The sequence below is a fragment of the Macrobrachium nipponense genome, chromosome 23, assembly GCF_015104395.2.
Source record: "Macrobrachium nipponense isolate FS-2020 chromosome 23, ASM1510439v2, whole genome shotgun sequence".
NCBI classification, from domain to species: Eukaryota; Metazoa; Arthropoda; class Malacostraca; order Decapoda; family Palaemonidae; genus Macrobrachium; species Macrobrachium nipponense.
Genome location: NC_061090.1, coordinates 63,550,797 through 63,569,764, shown reverse-complemented (window position 1 = coordinate 63,569,764; position 18,968 = coordinate 63,550,797). Strand labels below are relative to the sequence as shown.

The following is an 18,968-nucleotide window of genomic DNA, read 5'->3' as shown; positions in this document are numbered from 1 at the left end:
TATATATATATATATATAATAAAAGGGGCCCATACATATACCAAAATATAGAAAGTAAGTACTATAAATCACAGACTGCTGTCTATCTTTTTATGTAAGAAATGAATGAGAAAAGTTACAGAAAAGGCAGTATTTATACCAAGAGATCCATCCACAGGTAGCCGTTTAACTAGGTCACCCTAGTTAATAATTTCTCTTTAATCTTCTTAAGCATTGGTTGAATGAAGATTTGATCTATGATATCTAAATCCCAGGCGCCCTTTAAGATATTCATTACCTGTCTTTGTTTAATTAAGGCTGATTCTATCATCTGGATTTTGTACCGACCTTTGCTGCCATAAATTATACATGACAAATTCCAGTTTATTTTGTAGTTATGGTTATTTATATGGTTAAAAATAGCTGAGCTCTGTTGGCCATACCAAACTGACCGTTTCATGTTGTATTAATCTCTAGGGAAGTGATTTTCCTGTGAAAATTATGAAGGTTGGTCACAGTCATGGGATTTTGTATACTCCCGTCTTTGGGGATTGGCTTTTGTTGGGCGTTAATCAGTGATTTGGCTAGGGTATTTGGGTAGGTAAAGGCAAAAGGGTTAGATTTTCCAAGAGTTTGTGTCACCACCTTAATCCTGTCCAGGTGTAAGATTTTTATTTTATTGTTGGGTGTCTCTCTGGTTTTGTGTTGAGGGAGTTGGTAGAAAATTATGTTTTGCTTTATGAATCGCGTTCTCGGTAATATGGTCAGGATACCTTAAAGACGAAAGCTGCTTACGAATTAGTTCAAATTCCTTTTCCAGGAAATCTGGCAAACAAGTTTGCAAGGCTCTTAAGAACAAGTTGTTGGCTATGCCTATCTTAATAGAAGTTTCATGATAACTACTAAAGTAGCGAATGCATGAAAGTGACAATGTTGGTTTTCTGTATATGGTAAATTTGTATTCTGTCGGGTTTCTAATTATTAAAACATCATGAAAGTGAATTTTGTTGTCTGTTTCCAATTCAACTTTAAATTTGATGCTTGGCACTAATGCATTTAAATTTGAAAGGAATTCGTTGAAATTGCCCCACCTATTATCCTAAAATGTTAGAATACCATCTACATATCTCATCCACAGTATGTTTTAGGTTTTATTGCATTTATTACTATAGTTTCAAAGTATTCGATGTATATATGGCTAAAACAGGACTTAAAGGGGTACCCATGCTACACCCGAATATTTGCTTATAGAAGGACTTCCCGAATGAAAATACGTTATTAGCTACATGTAATTCAACTAACATTTCTATTTTTCCAAGAGCCAGTGGGATATGATCTGAACAGGGGGCCATTTTTTCCCTCAAAAACTGTAGAACGTCCTGTACTGGTACTTTTGTGAATAGGAAATCTACATCAAGGCTTAAAAGTTTTATGTTGTGAAGTGGTATATGTGCTTCTTTGAACTTGTGACAAAAATCTTCCGAGTGTTTAATGTGACTAAGAGAAAAAGTGCCTAAGAAAGGGAAAAGGAGGCCAGCTAACCATTTAGAAATTTTATAATTGAAAGCTCCGGCTCATGAGGTGATGGATCCAAATGGAAAATTACCTTTGTGAGTTTAGGGAAGGCCATAAAAGTAAGGTAGTTTTGGGTTAATGACTTTAAATTTCTCTAATAGTTCAATACTCTTTTTGTCTTGGCCGATTAGTCTTACTTTCCTGAAACATTCTGTGGGCACGTTTTGGAGTTTTTTTTTGTCAATTTGTCGTAAGTGTTTGTGTCACTATGGTGTTGGTTGATTTTGTTGAGGTAGAAGTCTTTGTTGCAATAAGTAGATCCGACAAAGACAACAAAATCAATTAACTCCTTAGTGACACGAACACTTGCGACAAATTGAAGAAAAATCCCCTCCAAAAGGTCCCCACAGAATTTTTTTTAGGAAAGTAAAACTAATCGACCAAAACAAAAAGAGCATTGAACTACTGCAGAAATTTAAAGTCATTAACCCAAATCTACCTCACTTTTATGGCCTTCCCAGAACTCACAAAGACAATCTTCCATTTATATCCATCATCTCGTGTGCCACAGCATTCATTCATAAAATTTCAAATGGTTAGCTGGCCTCCTTTCCCCTTTCTTCACTACTGTCTTCAGAAACACTTTGACTACTCGGAGTCTCTTCAGAAACAACAGGTTCTTCTTCATCGTCTTCTTCTTCTTGGTGGGAAATCTCTTCTTGGTCAGCACTAGGGGAAACACCACTTCCCTGGAACAATTCTTCTAAGCACAAAGATCCATCAATTGATCCTTCTTGGGTGCGTAAATCCTCAGTTTCTTCACTTGCAGTCGTAGTCCTCTTCATACTTCTGGTAGTTACACAACTAGGAAACAGGTGGGGGTTATTCTTCTCCAACTCTACCGTAGGACTAATCCTCAATGAATTGTCTGTCACTACAGGACAAGCAACAAATGGCACACCACCAACTTCATTCCCCAACAGAACATATACACCTTCCACAGCCAGTGAGTCCTTTACAGCAAAATCAACATTCCCTGTTGCCAATTCACACAACAATTGTAAGCGGCATATAGGAGTTACTTCCTCTCCTCCTATACCCTTCATAATAACTGAATCTCCTGTGAGACTCTTCTCCAACTGAGGGTGAGCACCACGTACTACCACAGTATGGTTACTCCCTATATCACGTAATATCTTGACTGGTACCTGCACACTCCCTCCTTGAGTTGACATCATACCCTCATAGATATATGGCTTAAAAGCCTCCACACTGCCAAACCACTCACTGCTTGAGGTTACATTTCCACTGGTTGCTAAACATTCAGCTTGTTTAGTTTCAGTCTTCTCTGTAGTCTGATTCTTCCCCACACTGCTCTTCATAGTTTGTTTCTCCTGGTCACCTTTCACTACTTGACCAACTGGCTTTGACAGCTGTTGATTCCGGTAACACTCTTGACTGAAGTGTCCTGCTCTTCCACACTTGAAGCGGACAACATTAGGTTTCTGTAACTGTCTTGAAAAATTGGATGAGGATTTCACATTAGCTTGCTGAGGTGTAATACCTTGTGTACTCTTGGTAGTATCACTTGTAGGTTTCCCATTAAATTTGTTCCTGATATTTGGATGAGACCTGAAACCTGTGCGTTATTGACTCTGGTACTTGACATTGTAATTGCGTTTGCTACTGATTATATTGTAATCTTCACTCAGTGTAGCAGCTTCATCAAGTTTTTAACCTCTCTCTCTCTCTCATATAGGCTCTTATATGCTCAGGAATTCCCCTAAGATATTGTTCAAGGACAAGTAATTCTTCTAACTCATCAAAAGTTTTAACTTTAGCAGCTTCTAACTAATATTTAAAACCTTCTCACTTTGTACGCATAATCTAAGAATGTTCCCTTCTCATCTTTTCTTAAATTTCTGAATCTTTCATTGTAGAACTCTGGGGTCATCTGGTAAATTTGTAGCACACTGCATTTAAGTACCTTGTAGTCTTTACACTGATCAGATGTTAAGGCTAGATAAGCACTTCTCCCTTTACCAATGAAGACACTTTGTAGCAAAACTGACCATTTATCTTCTGGCCATCCCATACCTGAAGCCACTTTCTCAAAGTGATCAAAAAACTCATCTGGAGCTTCTTCAGTAAACTTAAGAATTAACTTCTGTACTCTTACTACATCAAAAACAGGGTCTTAATTACCTTGGTTAGGGTTAGACGGTGTTACAGGTAATGTGGATCTAACTCTTACCAATTCCATCTCCCTTTCATGTCTTGTTTTTCCCTGTTTATTCTTTCTCTTTCAGCTTGCGTTCTCTCTCTTTCAGCCTGCAGTCTCTGCATTTTCAGCTTAATCAAATTCTCTTCTGCTTCAATGTGTCTAAGCTCTAACTCTGCATCACTTTTCTCTTTGTTTTCTTCTTGCTTATAAGATCAGCACGTGGTACATTCAACAACTCTTGAACCAATTCTAACTCATCTTCATCAGTTATTCTATCAGAGTCTATCGATGATTCCATAGCAATACATCTTATTTGTGCCTTTACCATACTAGTCGACACATAACCACCACATGCCACTGCTAGAGCGCCCCACTGTGCCTTAGTCAGAGTGGTTTCAGATAACACTTGGATGGAAGGGGATGCTAAAAATTCCTGAACCTTGAACTGAGCCATTTTCTTTAAGTTATCAACTAACAATTCAACACAATAAATGCAAAATAAAACTATATGGTCACACTCCTAACAAAATATATTCCTAACACCACCACTATAGACTAGAGTGATAATGTAATCGGTTTTTCCGGGTCTCTGGGCACCATTAATACTTGTGACGAAGTTCCAAGTATCTGGTTACTAAACTTGTTAATCATGAAATGAGTACCTCACAACAGGTAAAATACGACTGAATACTGTAAAGGCAACAGTGATCCCTTAAACAACTTACCAATATTGCAGAAAATCAGACTAAGTTCATCAAAATAGGCGTGAGGTAATCTTTTATGTAATTAAATTAATTAAAGGCCATCACTCCGTCAACAACTTTAAAAGTCTAAGTACTTCCCTGGTTCTAACTCACTTCAATTACATTGAAGGAAAACAGCTCAATTACCACTCTACGTTTCTTCCTAAACGAAATTAAATATACTGGCGAAAAAGAAAACACTTATAAAAATGTAAAATACAAAAATTTATTATTAAACTCAAAATTTATAAGTGAAATTCACAATCTCAGGGAAATTTACTGCTACTTGAAAACAACACAAAGTTGAATAAATTCTTGAATTAATTATTAAGTAAAATTAAATCAAAACTAATTTATCACAAAAGTTAAGAAAATTAATTAATCAAGGAATTAAATTATTCAATTGAAATTGTAAGTGTTAGGTAATAACTAAAATATGGAAATTAATTCACAGGTGCTAAACAACACTAAAACTTGAATAGAATTCCAAGTAAATGGAAATGAATTCACAAGTGCTAAATTCAATTAAATGTGCAATTGAACTTGTACAAAACACATGGCGTCATCTAACGGTCAAATTCATCCTTGAATTGAAACAAGCTGCCCAGAGTAAGGTGATTTGTTGGGATAAAAATAAAGCTATTTCAGGCGTCCTGCTGGCTCACGAGGTAAAACTGTCTAAACTTAGTATCTGCATCTAAATAATCAATTCCGATAACAAAACTGCGTTCAATTTCTCTACCTATAAATTAACCAGTAAGGAAGACTTTTCTTCGGTTTGGATTTCGGTTTGCCCTCTTACAAACGCAACTACAAGCAGTTTCATACGTTGCTTGAAACGATTATTTATTTCCATATAATTCAATGCAAATATTAAAGTTAACGTTTTACCATTACGAACACGAATGCAGGTTTGAGCACAAAATACCTTCAACAAACTTACAACTTCCTGGACTCCTTTTTATATATATAAAAAAACATGTCTCCACACTCAAAACATTTGCCAGGAATGACACCTTAATTATCACTCGCCCAGAAGGTAGGGGCGTTGTCTTACTAAACAAGTCTGATTGCTATCAGGTTGAAATCATTCTTAAAGACAACTTGAAATTCAAATTCCTAGGTAGGACAGACTTTGCAACCATTTATAAAATTGAGAATTGATCAACGGATTTTAAAGTATCTTAAAAATAAAAATGTTAATGCAGAAAAAAATACCATACCATCCTCCTTGTGGTAATACCGGTTCTACTTATGGCTTTATGTATGGACTTGCTACAACACAGAAATAATGGATTCCTATCAGATCTATACTAGTGTCATATAGCACCTCAAAGTACTACAGGTTGACTAAGTTCCTTTTTCCCCCTCCTTTCTCCCGATAAAAAACGAATATAATATAAAATAAAATTTCCTCCACTTCAAAGAAGCCATACTTTGCCAGGACTCTGACATCTTTATGGTTAGTTATGATGTAGAGTATGTTTACTAATGTAACTGTGAATGAGACTACTGAAATTATTGCAAACGGACTCTTTCCTGAAACTGACTCTTCTTTTGATCATTTGAAGTCTGGTTAAAAGAATGATTTCATACGGCAGTGCGGGACGCTGCCTTCATTTCTAATAATGGACACAAACAAATTGTATGGCTGCGTTCTCCATCAGAACCCATATTTGCAGGCAAGTTTCTGAGTTCCCTGGAGGAGCATTTTTTTGACACCTGTTCTTAGAGTTACCATCCGCTGACGCGTGAATGTTTCCTGAGTTTATTAATATGAAATTTACTCTGGAGTGTGAGTTATAAGAAAATACGTAATTTCTTGGATGTTTTTGTCTCGCTACGTTATATGTTCGTTCACGTCAGTTTACAGAAAGAAAAGTTTAATAAGGCTAGGTTCAATTTTCTTTTTATAGTAACTGATTTTATGGTTTTAAATTGAACTTCCTATCTACTTTTTCGTGCCTTCTCACTAATACCTATATGTATATATATATATATATATATATATATATATATATATATATATATATATATATATCTATATATATATATATATATATGTGTGTGTGTATGTGTGTGTGTGTGAATTTATGTATATACTATATTATATATATATATATATATCATATATCATATATTATATATCTATATCTGTATCTATATATATATATGTTAATGTATTCATGTATACGCACACACACACACACACACATATATATATATATATATATATATATATATATATATATATATATATATATATATATATATATGCACAAAATTATGAATGTATACATGAATATGAGAAATTGATTATAGATTATCAATAATCCTTTAAAAATTATTACCATTCTCTTGTTTTTGTAAAGAAAAAAGCAAATGAATTGAAACAATATGTGGAACTGCTGATGTTCAGCAGTTCTAAATCTGCTGGCAGGGTGATAGATACTGTGGTAGCCAGCCTGCGCGTAGAGGGGAGGGAGCGAGCACTGCCGCAGGGTTGCCGTTCAGAGGAATTTCGTCTATTAGTGTGGCTTTCTGGTGACATCTGGCAACCCTCCGTGGCTTTTTCCGACCACAGGCCACGGCACTAAAGAAAAAAATTCTTCACTTTGCCTTTTTATGTTTTATTAAGAAAATAAAGCTATAAAACATATCCTGCTTATTTAATCAAATTAATTTTATTGAAATCCATTATTTTTCTTCGTCAAAAATACTTTATATTAAGCTAGTGACGTGTAGTTTTCCAACATCACGGAAAATAATTCTACATCGGAAAATACGCAATCTAACCATTAAATCATAAATAAAGTAAAAAAATGAGATGAATTGCATATGGTAACACTGCTAAAAGCCAATGTTGTGAAGAAAAAACGGCATCACTGAGCACTGCCCTCTCGAGTCTCGAGGTTCGAGCAGTGTTATTCCGGCTGTCGGAGTGATAAGGTGCTAATTGAAATTCGTCAAAGCTTAATCAATATTTACTACTAGTGATAATGATCAAATTAGTGATGATATGTAATGTAATGCAGATTAATAAAGTCAGTAGCGAGTTGAATTAATGAGAAGAAATTATAACTACATCGGCAGCGGTTCTGCTTCTTCCTCAGCGGGAGAGAGACGAGAGACAAAGGGGAGAGAGAGAGAGTCTATGTTTTAGCAGGGTGTTCTTTAGTCCTTTTGTTTGATATAGGCCTACGTTATTTCATTTTACTCTCATACTCAGTTTTGTATCTTAATATATCTGTTTTCGAACTTTTATTTTTAATGGTTTAATGATTTTTATTTTGATATGCTTGTCACCAAAACCTTTTCTAAAGCAGCATCCTCACTAATTAAAGTCATGAGCCGCCACTGACTTACACTTTTAAATCCCTCTTTACTCTCAGTTTCCCTTTCACCGCTGAATGACCTTATAGGTTCCAATGCTTGGCCTTTGGCCCTAAATGCTATATTCAGTACAATTCTGTCTTGTCTCGCAGGTGAAGGGACTTTGAGAATTTGTGCTGTCTAGATTATATATATATATATATATATATATATATATATATATATATATATATATATATATATATATATATATATATTATATTGTTACATGCGTGGCTGCGCAAAGTTTATCATTTACTCTAAAATTAACTGACTTCTGACAAGACTGGGTGCCACGCAGGTAAGAACAGAGAACAAGGAAAAAAGGTATTAAAATTGATGGGTTTAATGGAAATGCAATGTTACATTTAACTAAGATTATTACATAAATCAGCAGATGGTTATACAGGAGCTGAAATCACTAGCTCCGTGGCACTGAGGTTACGTTAATTAACAAGCCAATTAGTGCCACTATGAAGAACCCCGGAAAATGTTAAGCCCTTTGATGAAAAACCCGGAATTTAAGAAATGAAATATTTGTTTCAGTTATCATCAATCATAACATTATAGGTAACAGCAGCTCTTCAATTTTCCACCCTGAGACTTAAAATGGACGGCTGTATAGACCACTTTGGCACCGTGGAGGACGGGAGATGTACACAACCTCTTGCATTCTCCTAGATCTACAAATTAAGGATGCACTGTAATTCTCGATCTAAATGTGATCTATGTGACGGGGAATTGCCCAAGGCAGAGAATGTGAGTAACTTAACACTATCACGAGAGAGCAAAATAAATGAACTCTTCTGGTTGCAAGTGAAATATTTTTCCACTTCACTAATTCTCGGAAGGAGATGCAAGGGGAAATTATTTAGATATATGAGAGCAGGCAGAAATTTACGAAGGAAAAAGGATTGTGCATCGAAAACAAACTTCACAACCGATGGGCTTTGTCCTCGGACAATCAAAGTCTTGAAGTAGAGCTGGACTCGGGCTATGGACTTGGGGGAGAACCTTCTCGACCACCCCGCACTATTGATAGGGGATGTGTGAGTGGGCTCGTGGGAACACCCCGGTGTGAACAGAACTGAGTCTCCTAGGAGAATGGCCCCGACTCTTTGGTCCAGAAGTGTTTTATTTCTTTTCCTTCTTTTGTCCCTTGTTTGTTGTATTTGGGCACTGGCTTCCTCTGGGTTGTTGGCGGTTGGCCTGGAAATGAAATTTGAAACGTCAGCACAGGTGTGGCAAAGAGAGAGAGCCGGCTAAGCTATGGGATGAAGGTGGAGTTTAGGGGAGGAGAGAAGTAGGAAAATCTACCATGACCAATCTTTTATTGCTAAGGAGTGGGGTAAATGCAGCTTCCGTGCGCCGACTTGGGTGGTCTGATTTACTTTATTGGCAATGAAATATGTTTTAAGATAGATAGATATATGTGTGTATATATACAAAATGTCCATATAGATAAAATAATACCATTTTTGAACGATAACTCTTTTGTTCGTACACTTTAATCTACAAAAATAGTGTTTCACTGATACAGACAGGCCATATGCAGTTATGAAATAGGTAAGAACTGAGTAATTTAAACATTCCCCAATACCTGTAAAATTGGAAATCTCAATGTGACTTCATTATTTAGAGTTACTCATGAAGGAAATTTTATTTTTTTGCCAACAAGTTGCCACCAAATACTGACTCTTTCCCTCTTGGACTAGAAAACTTTAAAGATATTATAGCAGAATGAAGCTCTGTGTAATGAATATCTACAGATATATCCGAGATATGGTCTTCTCATTTCATTTTTGAAATGTACGAGTATAGTATCTCAGTTTGCTATTATTGTTCCATGCCATTTTTCGCTTTGTAAAATGATAACTTAGTCTTTTATTAGTTCCATGCTTTTTATAACTTTTTCACTAAGACCGGTTCAACATTTTGCAGGGAGAGATGGGTAGCCAAGCTATTGCAACTTTTCAAAGAGAGCTTTTCTAGTGGACCAATTGTCTTTTCTTTATCAGCCTAACTATTAAGGAGTTTCATTTCAAAGTAAAATATACGGATGGAAAGACAAGGAAACATGAGATTGGGAATTTATGCTTGATTATTTTTTATTTCTGATATTCAGCCACAAACTGCGTTAATGCAAGAGAGGGTTTCTCTGTGACATACCAGCGGTTCATGAACATTGAGTTTGACATCAGACTCGGTTCAGGGGAAATTATTTTGTCAGAAGTTCAGAAAACGACCGCACGCATCTCCCTAGAACAAGTTATCCGTATATTTATTTGTTTTTGTTTTACTTTCCAACGTGTAAACTACTCCTTTAAAAAATAAGTATATCATTCTCCCAGTTTGAAATTCTCAAGAACGTCATTATTATTATTATTATTATTATTATTATTATTATTATTATTATTATTATTATTATTATTATTGTTGTTGTTGTTGTTGTTGTTGTTGTATTTAGGTAGAAGACCCACTTTCAAGCAAGTTCTATTGAAGGAGATTGCTGCTTCAGCTGCATTGATTTTATAGACATTCTTTTCTTTTCTTCTTATTACGGCTTTTTCAATGTTACATAGAGTGGCGAGTAACGTGCCTATGGGAGGCATAGGGAAAAGTCAAGATTGAATAATTTGAAAATATGATTTCGAAGTAAGTCAAAACCTGCGTATATTATCCGTTGATTAATACAATTCTTATCTCGTAGTATAATGGTGGAATGATACATTAGTTTGAACTTTGAAGTCCGATGTTTCTTCTGGTCTTTGAGTATACTGAGATGGATTCAGGTTCTACTCTATTTATAGTCAGGGGACAACCCCTGCTGACCCCCAACTATAAATAGGGTAAAACCTAAACCCATCGTCAATCTACTCAAAGCCACACCCTTGAGAATATCTGTTAGAGACCAGAAGAAACGTCGGCCTTCAAAGTTCAAACTATATATCATTCCACCATTATACTATTAGATTAGAATTGTATCAATCTACGTATAATATACGCCAGACCTGACTTACTTTGAAATCATATTTACAAATTATTCGATCTTGACTTTTCCATATCCTCCCATAGGCACGTTACTCGCCACTCTATGTAACATTGAAAAAGCCGTAATTAGAAGAATGGAAAAGAACTTCTATAAAATCAATGCAGCTGGAGCAGCAATCTCCTTCAATAGAAGATATTATTATTATTATTATTATTATTATTATTATTATTATTATTATTATTATTATTATTATTATTATTATTATTATTATTATTAATTTTGGGTTGCTGACGGTGTAATTTCATGGAAGGTCTTCAAGACAATATCTTATCAGTTATAACATTACAGGTATTCTTCGATTACATCCTCAACTTCATGGATGAATACAAGAACCATCCTAAATTTGGCTTCGCATTCCATGCGGAACTCTCCCACGATGACTATAACCTCATCTCCGTTGCTGACCAAGACCTTTATGACCTTCTCTTCACTCTTCATAAAGGAGGTCATCTCAACAGCACCATATTAGTTCTAATGAGCGACCACGGACACAGGCAAGGGATATCGATTACTAATTTCTCTCTCTCTCTCTCTCTTTCTCTCTCTCTCTCTCTCAAGAAAACACACGCAATCATCAAAGAGACCTGCACTAACTGGCGGATTTAAGGGGGCCACCTGGTCACGTGTCCCCAACCCCCTCCTCACACAAATGGATATAAATAATAGAGCATTGGTTTCTTTCAATAAATCATTATTAATAGCAAACATTTGCTTAGTTAGTGATTATTTCAACAACAACTGTACAACAACTAGTGCAAGTTACACTCACAGACACACATGCATATATATATATACATATATAAATGTGTGTGTGTGTGTTATAATCTCAAGTGGCCCCCATCCCCCCATGAAAAATTTCTAGATCCACCACTGCCTGCATTTTCATGCATCACTCATTACAGCTTAGTTTATCTCAGTGATTTGTGAAAGTTTCAATAGAATGAGAAGCGCTGACGTGAATTAGCATTTACTCAGCTTGAGAAAAAGGCTCATAATTAAATTGATTAAGGCTAACCCACAATGCCATGAACAACATTTACATCTGCAACGTTTATGAAAGCCCGGAGGAATTCTTTATTGTAACTACATTTTATTTTTTATCTTCAAACATTTCTAGATACCGCATATTTCATCTGAACAAAATAATTTTATTTGTGTCTATTAAATTTCCGCCTTCCTATTTTGAGCTTTCGGCATTTTTACTGAGAAAACCTTGGCTGTCGTTAATCCTGCGTGTGTGTGTGTGTGTACTAGAACGTCTTAAGTAGGTACCTACTGGCGGTGCGAGAGAAGCTTGACATATTTATCTGATCTTACATCTCAAGTTTCAAAAGCAGTCCTTCCTACCCTATAACCATTGGCACCATCCTCAATATGTAGAAAGCGTAGAAATGAAGCATTTTTGTCAAGCATACAAGTAAAACTAGGAGAAAATTTTCACTCAGCACAGTCTCCTAAAAACGAATATAATGATCAAAATAATTTATATGTGGCTATAATTGCAGTCTTTTAGAACTACAGTACAGCTCTCAGTACGACTTTCAGCACTTGTAATCTTGACCATAACAATAGCAATATTCCTTATGAGCATGACGCTGATAGTGTTGATATTGAAAGGAAAAGTAAGCTCTATTTGCGCATTTCCTTCTCAGGTTTGCAACGATCCGAGGTACGCAGCAGGGCAAGCAAGAGGAACGCCTCCCCTTCATGTCTATCGCTCTGCCAAAAGTTTTCAAGGAAAAGTACCCATCAGCAGCTGACAATGTCAGGTTGGTCCGTAGAATATCTTAGGCAAAAATTCTATCACTAATATTTATGATACAAAGAGTACAAAAATCCTGTTATCACCACATACCTAGATTAGCTACACTTTTGAAGTTTATGAAATTAGCTTCTTTCCCTAGAGTATTTATACTGAAACTACAAATTTTTTCTTTCATTTTTTTTTCATTTTGTAAAGGCAGGCCGGGCAAGATTGCTGGTATAACAGTGATAATGCAAACAACTAATAAAACTTATTGCACGTAAATGGTGTATGTTGCTACGCAGTAGGATTCGTGAAGATTCTATTTTTATCTCACCATCTCTCTTATGCGTATTGGAGCTCGATGCTTTTTAACTATCATTATTTCCTCTCTGAGGTGTATTCCATATCGATATTCATTGTCACATCATTCTTTAACAGGACTCTCTCTCTCTATCTCTCGTCACTTTACTACTTAGGCCGGACAGGCCTTTTCTGGTGCGCCCTTCAACCATCAATTCTTATGAATAACGAGTGTTATTAGTTTGATGATAACTAATGTGAATCTTAAAAAGGTGTATATTAAAAAAAAAAATATACTGGAAAATTTATATTTTGGACAACTATCAAAAGTAATTTTGTGCCAATTTGAGAGCCAAATTGTTGTAATAGCTTCATTACACTGCAAAATGACATAATCCATGTTAATAACAAAGAATATCAATCATGTTGGAAGTTGTCAGTGAATTCTAAGCTCTTGCTTAATATAGGTGAGAGAGTTGATCGGTTATGACTTTCTGAATAGATTCTTCTAACCAGTATTATTCCGACCAATTCTTCCCCAGCCTGGTCTCATATTGGAGTACATACCACCTAACTCATTTTTATGAGACAAGTAGTAGTCGTCACTGGCAATGGCCACCTCTTGCAGAGTGTCGAGTTTTAATTCCTCCAAATGAACTATTAACTAGTCCGGCACACACCTTTTGAATTCCTCTACCAACACTAATTCTTTCGTCTCAAAATCGTCTATTTCCTTAGACTTAGACTAAAGGCGCTGTCACACTACCGAAATTTCCGTTGACTTTTGAATTTGACGTCGACTTTTCATGTTTTGACGACGACTTTCTGGTGTCGTCGTCACGAATTTTGAAAACGGTACCGATCGAATTCAACTCATCGCTACCGTCGACTTTATTGTTTGTTTATATCTCGGAGAGCGCGCATTTCAAGTCATCAGATGGAAGATGGAGTTCTTGGTACAGTTGACAAGATTGCCAGAACAGTTTTTGGTCGAAGATATGAGGGAGAGACGAAGCTTATGGGACCATAAGCATGATAATTTTATGAAAAAGGGTCTTAAATGAAAAAATTACCAAGAAATCACCATGCGACTCAGGGAAAACATTCTTGAACTTGCTGATCTTCATACAGATAAGCATGCTATATCGTAAATAGTATCGGATTGTTATATAGCCTGGGTCTGCTCTCGTTTTTTTTTTCTTTTTTGCATTAGTAAATAATATAAACAAAAATCTTGAAAATTTTTGCAGTGTTTCTCTAGCTTAATTTATAATACAGTCTGACTGGGGTTGTGTAAACAAGGTTACGAATAGCCTATCTAGGCTAGGCCTTGCTTATTTTTTTTTTTTTTTGAATAAAACTTTTCTCCTCTTTTTAACCAGGACCGAACCCAAACACTTTTTTTTAATTCTATGCAGCATCATTAAACACATGCAAGCACGACCAACTAGTTGCTTTGTGTTATAAAGCATAGTTGTTTTATCATTCCGGGAAGTCACAGCTCAGATGGTTTGTTTACGTTTTGACGACGACAACCACGGCGTGAAGAAGAACGTGTGTGACAACCAGAGTACGGAATGACGTCGACAAACTCAGAAAAAGTCGACGGAAATTTCGCTAGTGTGACAGCGCCTCTATGAAGGTTTGATCTTTCCCCTTTTGTAAATTTCTAAAGCGTTGACACTACGCTTCAGGGACCAACTCACACGCTTCAGAACGATCGATTTAACACTGTCATAACCTGAAGACAAATCCTCATTAAGAGTAACATAAACTTTCTGCGCCATTCCCCCATTAGTTTGCTTTGTATCAGAGTTGTCCAAAGCACTTTTGGTCAACATAATGCAGCCGCAATTCTTTCAAATGAAACGAAAATGCAACATTGCATAAAGTGGAATGTACAGTCGACAAGAATAGTGAAGATACAGTTTTCTTAAATCTTTGGACACATTGCTCAATAATGCCACATGCACCTGGGAACTCTAGAAAGGGGTCGGTGCTACAAAATCACTGTTTGTTGCTTTTTAGATTTCCATTAACTTTACACCACCATAAAGATTCTGTAGAAGTCCTATAATCATTTAGGCTTGAATGTAGAAACAGGCTCTATATTATTCGTTAATGTTGGTTTGGTAACGTCAGTTCAGAGTAGAATATCCATCATCCTTTTTTAAAACCTACTGTGAAACCTTACTTATAAGTAATGTTTGACACTAAACTGACGTAAAATTCATGCATAATTAAAGACGGACCTTAAAAAATGAGAGAAAATGTTTTAAAATTTGGGCAGTACTCGTGGAAATCGGGAGGAACAATACAGTAAAGAATGAAATATTATTACGAGAGAGATAGAGAGAGAGCGCAAGCATAGGCCTATCGATAGAGATACTTAATTCATTATATTTACTTTGAGAGATTGAGTGATAATATTATTTCCAATGTGCTCCAAAAGTGGAGAGAGAGAGAGAGAGAGAGCATAGACCTATCTATAGGGATAATCAATTCATAACATTTACTTTGAGAGACTGAGTGATGATTTTTTTTTCAAATGTGTTTTAAAAGGAGAGAGAGAGAGCAAAATTTGCTTACGTGAAAGCATAGGCCTATTTATAGCATTTTAATTTTATTATATTTTATTTTGATAGAGTGAGTGGTGATATATATTTTTAAAGTATGTTTTAGAAATGGAGAGAGAGAGAGCAAAATCTGCTTACGTGAAAGCATAGGCTTATTTATAACTACTTAATTTTAATATATTTTCTTTGGGAGATTACGGACCTGTGATGGGGAAAGGCAGAAGAAAGAGCAGCGAGTCGGTGCACAGATACCTTGGAAACAGGGTGATATGGAGGCCAAGATCGTGCTGCACTATGCTAGATAAAATTTGAAGGACCATAGTATTCAAGTTAATTCTCTACGAAATCTTGATTTCATTCGAAGATTGTAAATAGAAGGAAAATTTCAGATACAAGTTGTGGTCATTCTTGCTCTCTTGATATAGTCTGTACTTTTGAAAATCGGTTTTCGTCCACAAATGTTTCACGAAAAAAGCTGTGTTAAGTAAAAATATTTATTATCACAAGTAACTCAATATGTATTGCACAGACAATCAAAGTTTTATATCGTGAAAAAAAATGCTGATGTGTTGGGAGATCTTTCGGCCTCGCGGCAAAGTAATGCAGTCATGTAGGCTAACTACAAACTGCTTTGTAATGGGAGCATAGCCAGAAAATCTTTGAGCTGACATGCTACTTTAACCTTGATAAAGATTTATATTTAAAGACAATAGCTTTGTTAACAGCACCTAGCATTCGGTCCATGTCAACGTCAAAGTAGTCCGGGAGCCAGCAGGGGTCAGGGTAGCTGAAAAGCAAAAGAATTTTTTCTTATGTAACACTACTGTATGCATATCATGGGTCAATGAAATGAAAGTCTGCCGTTACCTGGCGATAGGTGTGGCTGTACGACCTAAAGAATTACCTGAAAAAATGGTCTAGGTCAGCTTAGAATCGAAATGTTTGAAACCTGCACCAAAATGTTCCTTATGATTCAAACGATCAAGAATTGCCAATGCCAGACATTTTTTCTTTGGGGGGGACCCCCTGCCAGAGCTACCTAAATGGTGCACAAAAAATGGCCTAGATTAGCTGGAGTGGGAAAGAAATGAAACTAATTGGAAAATAGCCAGACATTTTCATTGGTGGGGTACCCCCACCAGACACACTAAAGGACCACACCCTATAGCTGATCTAGATCAGCCGGAAAGTGAAAGAACTGACACTAGTTCCAAACTGTTTAACAGACCTCCATTCATAAGAAATTGGCACTGCCAGACATTTTTATCAGCGAAATAACCATGCCAGGCACACTATGGCTGACCTAGCAGTATGGTCATTGATATTTAGAAGAAATTGAAAACCTAAACAAGATTTCTTTCAGAGGATGCAGAATACTCATTTGGGTCAGACTTGCACAAAGCACTAAACCCTATGGCTGATCTAGATCAACCGAAATGTGAAAGGTCTTAAACTTTAAAATGCCCTCCATCTCATCTGATGTCATAATTTCTGCCCTACCAGACATTCCCATGGGGCACCCCGGACTCTAGACCAATGATCCATGCTAAATATATGAAACCAACTCCAAAGTGACTTCCACAAACGAAGGTAACAAAAACTGAAACAAAGATATGCTTTACATAATTTAATATCAGTTCGTCAAATTCTCCACACCCCTAAGGAGGCTAGGGCTAGACTACCTACAGAATAAAGACCATCATTTTTGTTGATTTTACAATAGCTACAGCTGTGCCTGGGATGACTAATCTGTGATGTACACTTGAATGGAACTCAGAATAAAAATAAAAATATATTCTTCCCCCCCCAAAAAATTAATAAGTTATAATAATTGGCATGAATAAAACAAATAAAGGTCTCTTTTACTCACATGAAATCCCTACAATGTATGATTACATCAAAAAACCAGATTCATATCAAAACCAAATTTGGGTACAGTCTCTTGATTCATGTCTAAAGGATTAAATAATTAAGAAACAATAAAAGGTCGGGGGTATGGTGCCATCTCAGTAGGCCATGTGTGCTGGTAAAGAAGATAAGTCCCAGAGGTGCATGTTTAAATGAATATATGCAAAGACTGCCACAATCATTCAGCCTTAAACCTATTATTCCCCATCCTCTAAGTCCATGTCAGAATCCTCACTCCATGCTTCGTCATCAGATGGGTCAGGATCGATGTAACCCTGTATCAACATAGACATCTTTTGAATCTACAATGATTGTTTCATCACTATCACTATAAGCACCATTGCTGTCATCCTTATTGTTTTCTCGGTCTGTGAACAGAGCATCAGGCAGGGCAGGTCCATCAAACCACACTGGTAGCGAGAGGTTTCCATTTGCCGACCAGCCATTGTCAGTAGGAAACAGACCTTGGTCAGGGCACGCGAGGTTGGCATGGTTCCACAGTATTGTGACGTAGTGAGCCCTTTGGAGCTTTTTCCCAAGGGTTCGACAAGGTGGTAGAAGTGCACAATCGATCCTCTTCATGTTTGCAAATGGTTTTTCCTGAAAAGGAACAACATAACAAGAATAAGAAAACAAGAAAAAAGCATTCAGGGGTTAAAGAACAATTGAAACTTTTTGAACAGGTTTTGTTATCCAACATTCTTGATCTAGTGCTTTTGTCGCACGTAGCCAATTTATGAGACTGATCACATCACAGTGTCATATATACGCATTAAGCTACACATGTCCTTTAATATGTAATTTGCTCTACCTCAGAATTAATATATATTCATATATGTTAAATGAAGGGGAATTTTTAGTTGATAATAATTTCGACGGCTCCCTGGCGTAAACCTAGGAACCCAGAAATCAGGACGTACAGTGATTTGTAGGTAAGAGGTGGCGTTAACTTATGTCCTCATGTGGTAGCTGAGTGGTTACAGGCGCTTCACTGTAAGTACTGATTTCAGGGTTCCTAGGTTCGCGCCCGGGAGCCGATGAAATTATCAACTAAAAACTCCCCTTCAGATATATATATATATATATATATATATATATATATATATATATATATATATATATATATATATATATATGTATATATATATATATATGCAGGCAGTCCCAATCCCGGGGGTTCCGTTCTTGAGACGCGTCGTAAACCGAAAATCGTCGTAAGCAGGAACATTGTCAAAAATCCTAAGAAAACCTTACTTTTAATGCTTTGGCTGCATTGAAAACTATGTAAACTGCATTCTTATGGCATTTTTCATCAAAAAAACCTTCAAATATTGATTGTTTTGCATTTTTGGTGTCATATTTCATCTGCTAGAGCAGTGTTGTAGGCGTCGTAACCCTGGAACATGCGTCGTAACCCTGGAAATAATGTCTGATGAATATAATTGAAAAGCGTCGTAACCTCGGAACGTCGTAAGGCGAGAGCCGTCTAACCCGGGGACTGCCTGTATATATATATATATATATATATATATATATATATATATATATATAT

At 36.2% G+C, this 18,968-nt stretch overlaps 1 protein-coding gene across 3 annotated transcripts in view; it reads left to right on the top strand.

Annotated features, from left to right (window-relative positions):
• The window catches only part of LOC135201342 (uncharacterized), a 218,479-nt gene that overhangs the window by 150,251 nt on the left and 49,260 nt on the right, over positions 1–18,968 (top strand). For all 3 annotated transcript variants that reach the window (XM_064230195.1, XM_064230202.1, XM_064230190.1), the window contains 2 exons: positions 11,174–11,379; positions 12,538–12,654. In XM_064230195.1, the coding sequence (XP_064086265.1) occupies positions 11,174–11,379; positions 12,538–12,654 (323 nt within the window). The remainder of the gene's footprint in view (positions 1–11,173; positions 11,380–12,537; positions 12,655–18,968) is intronic.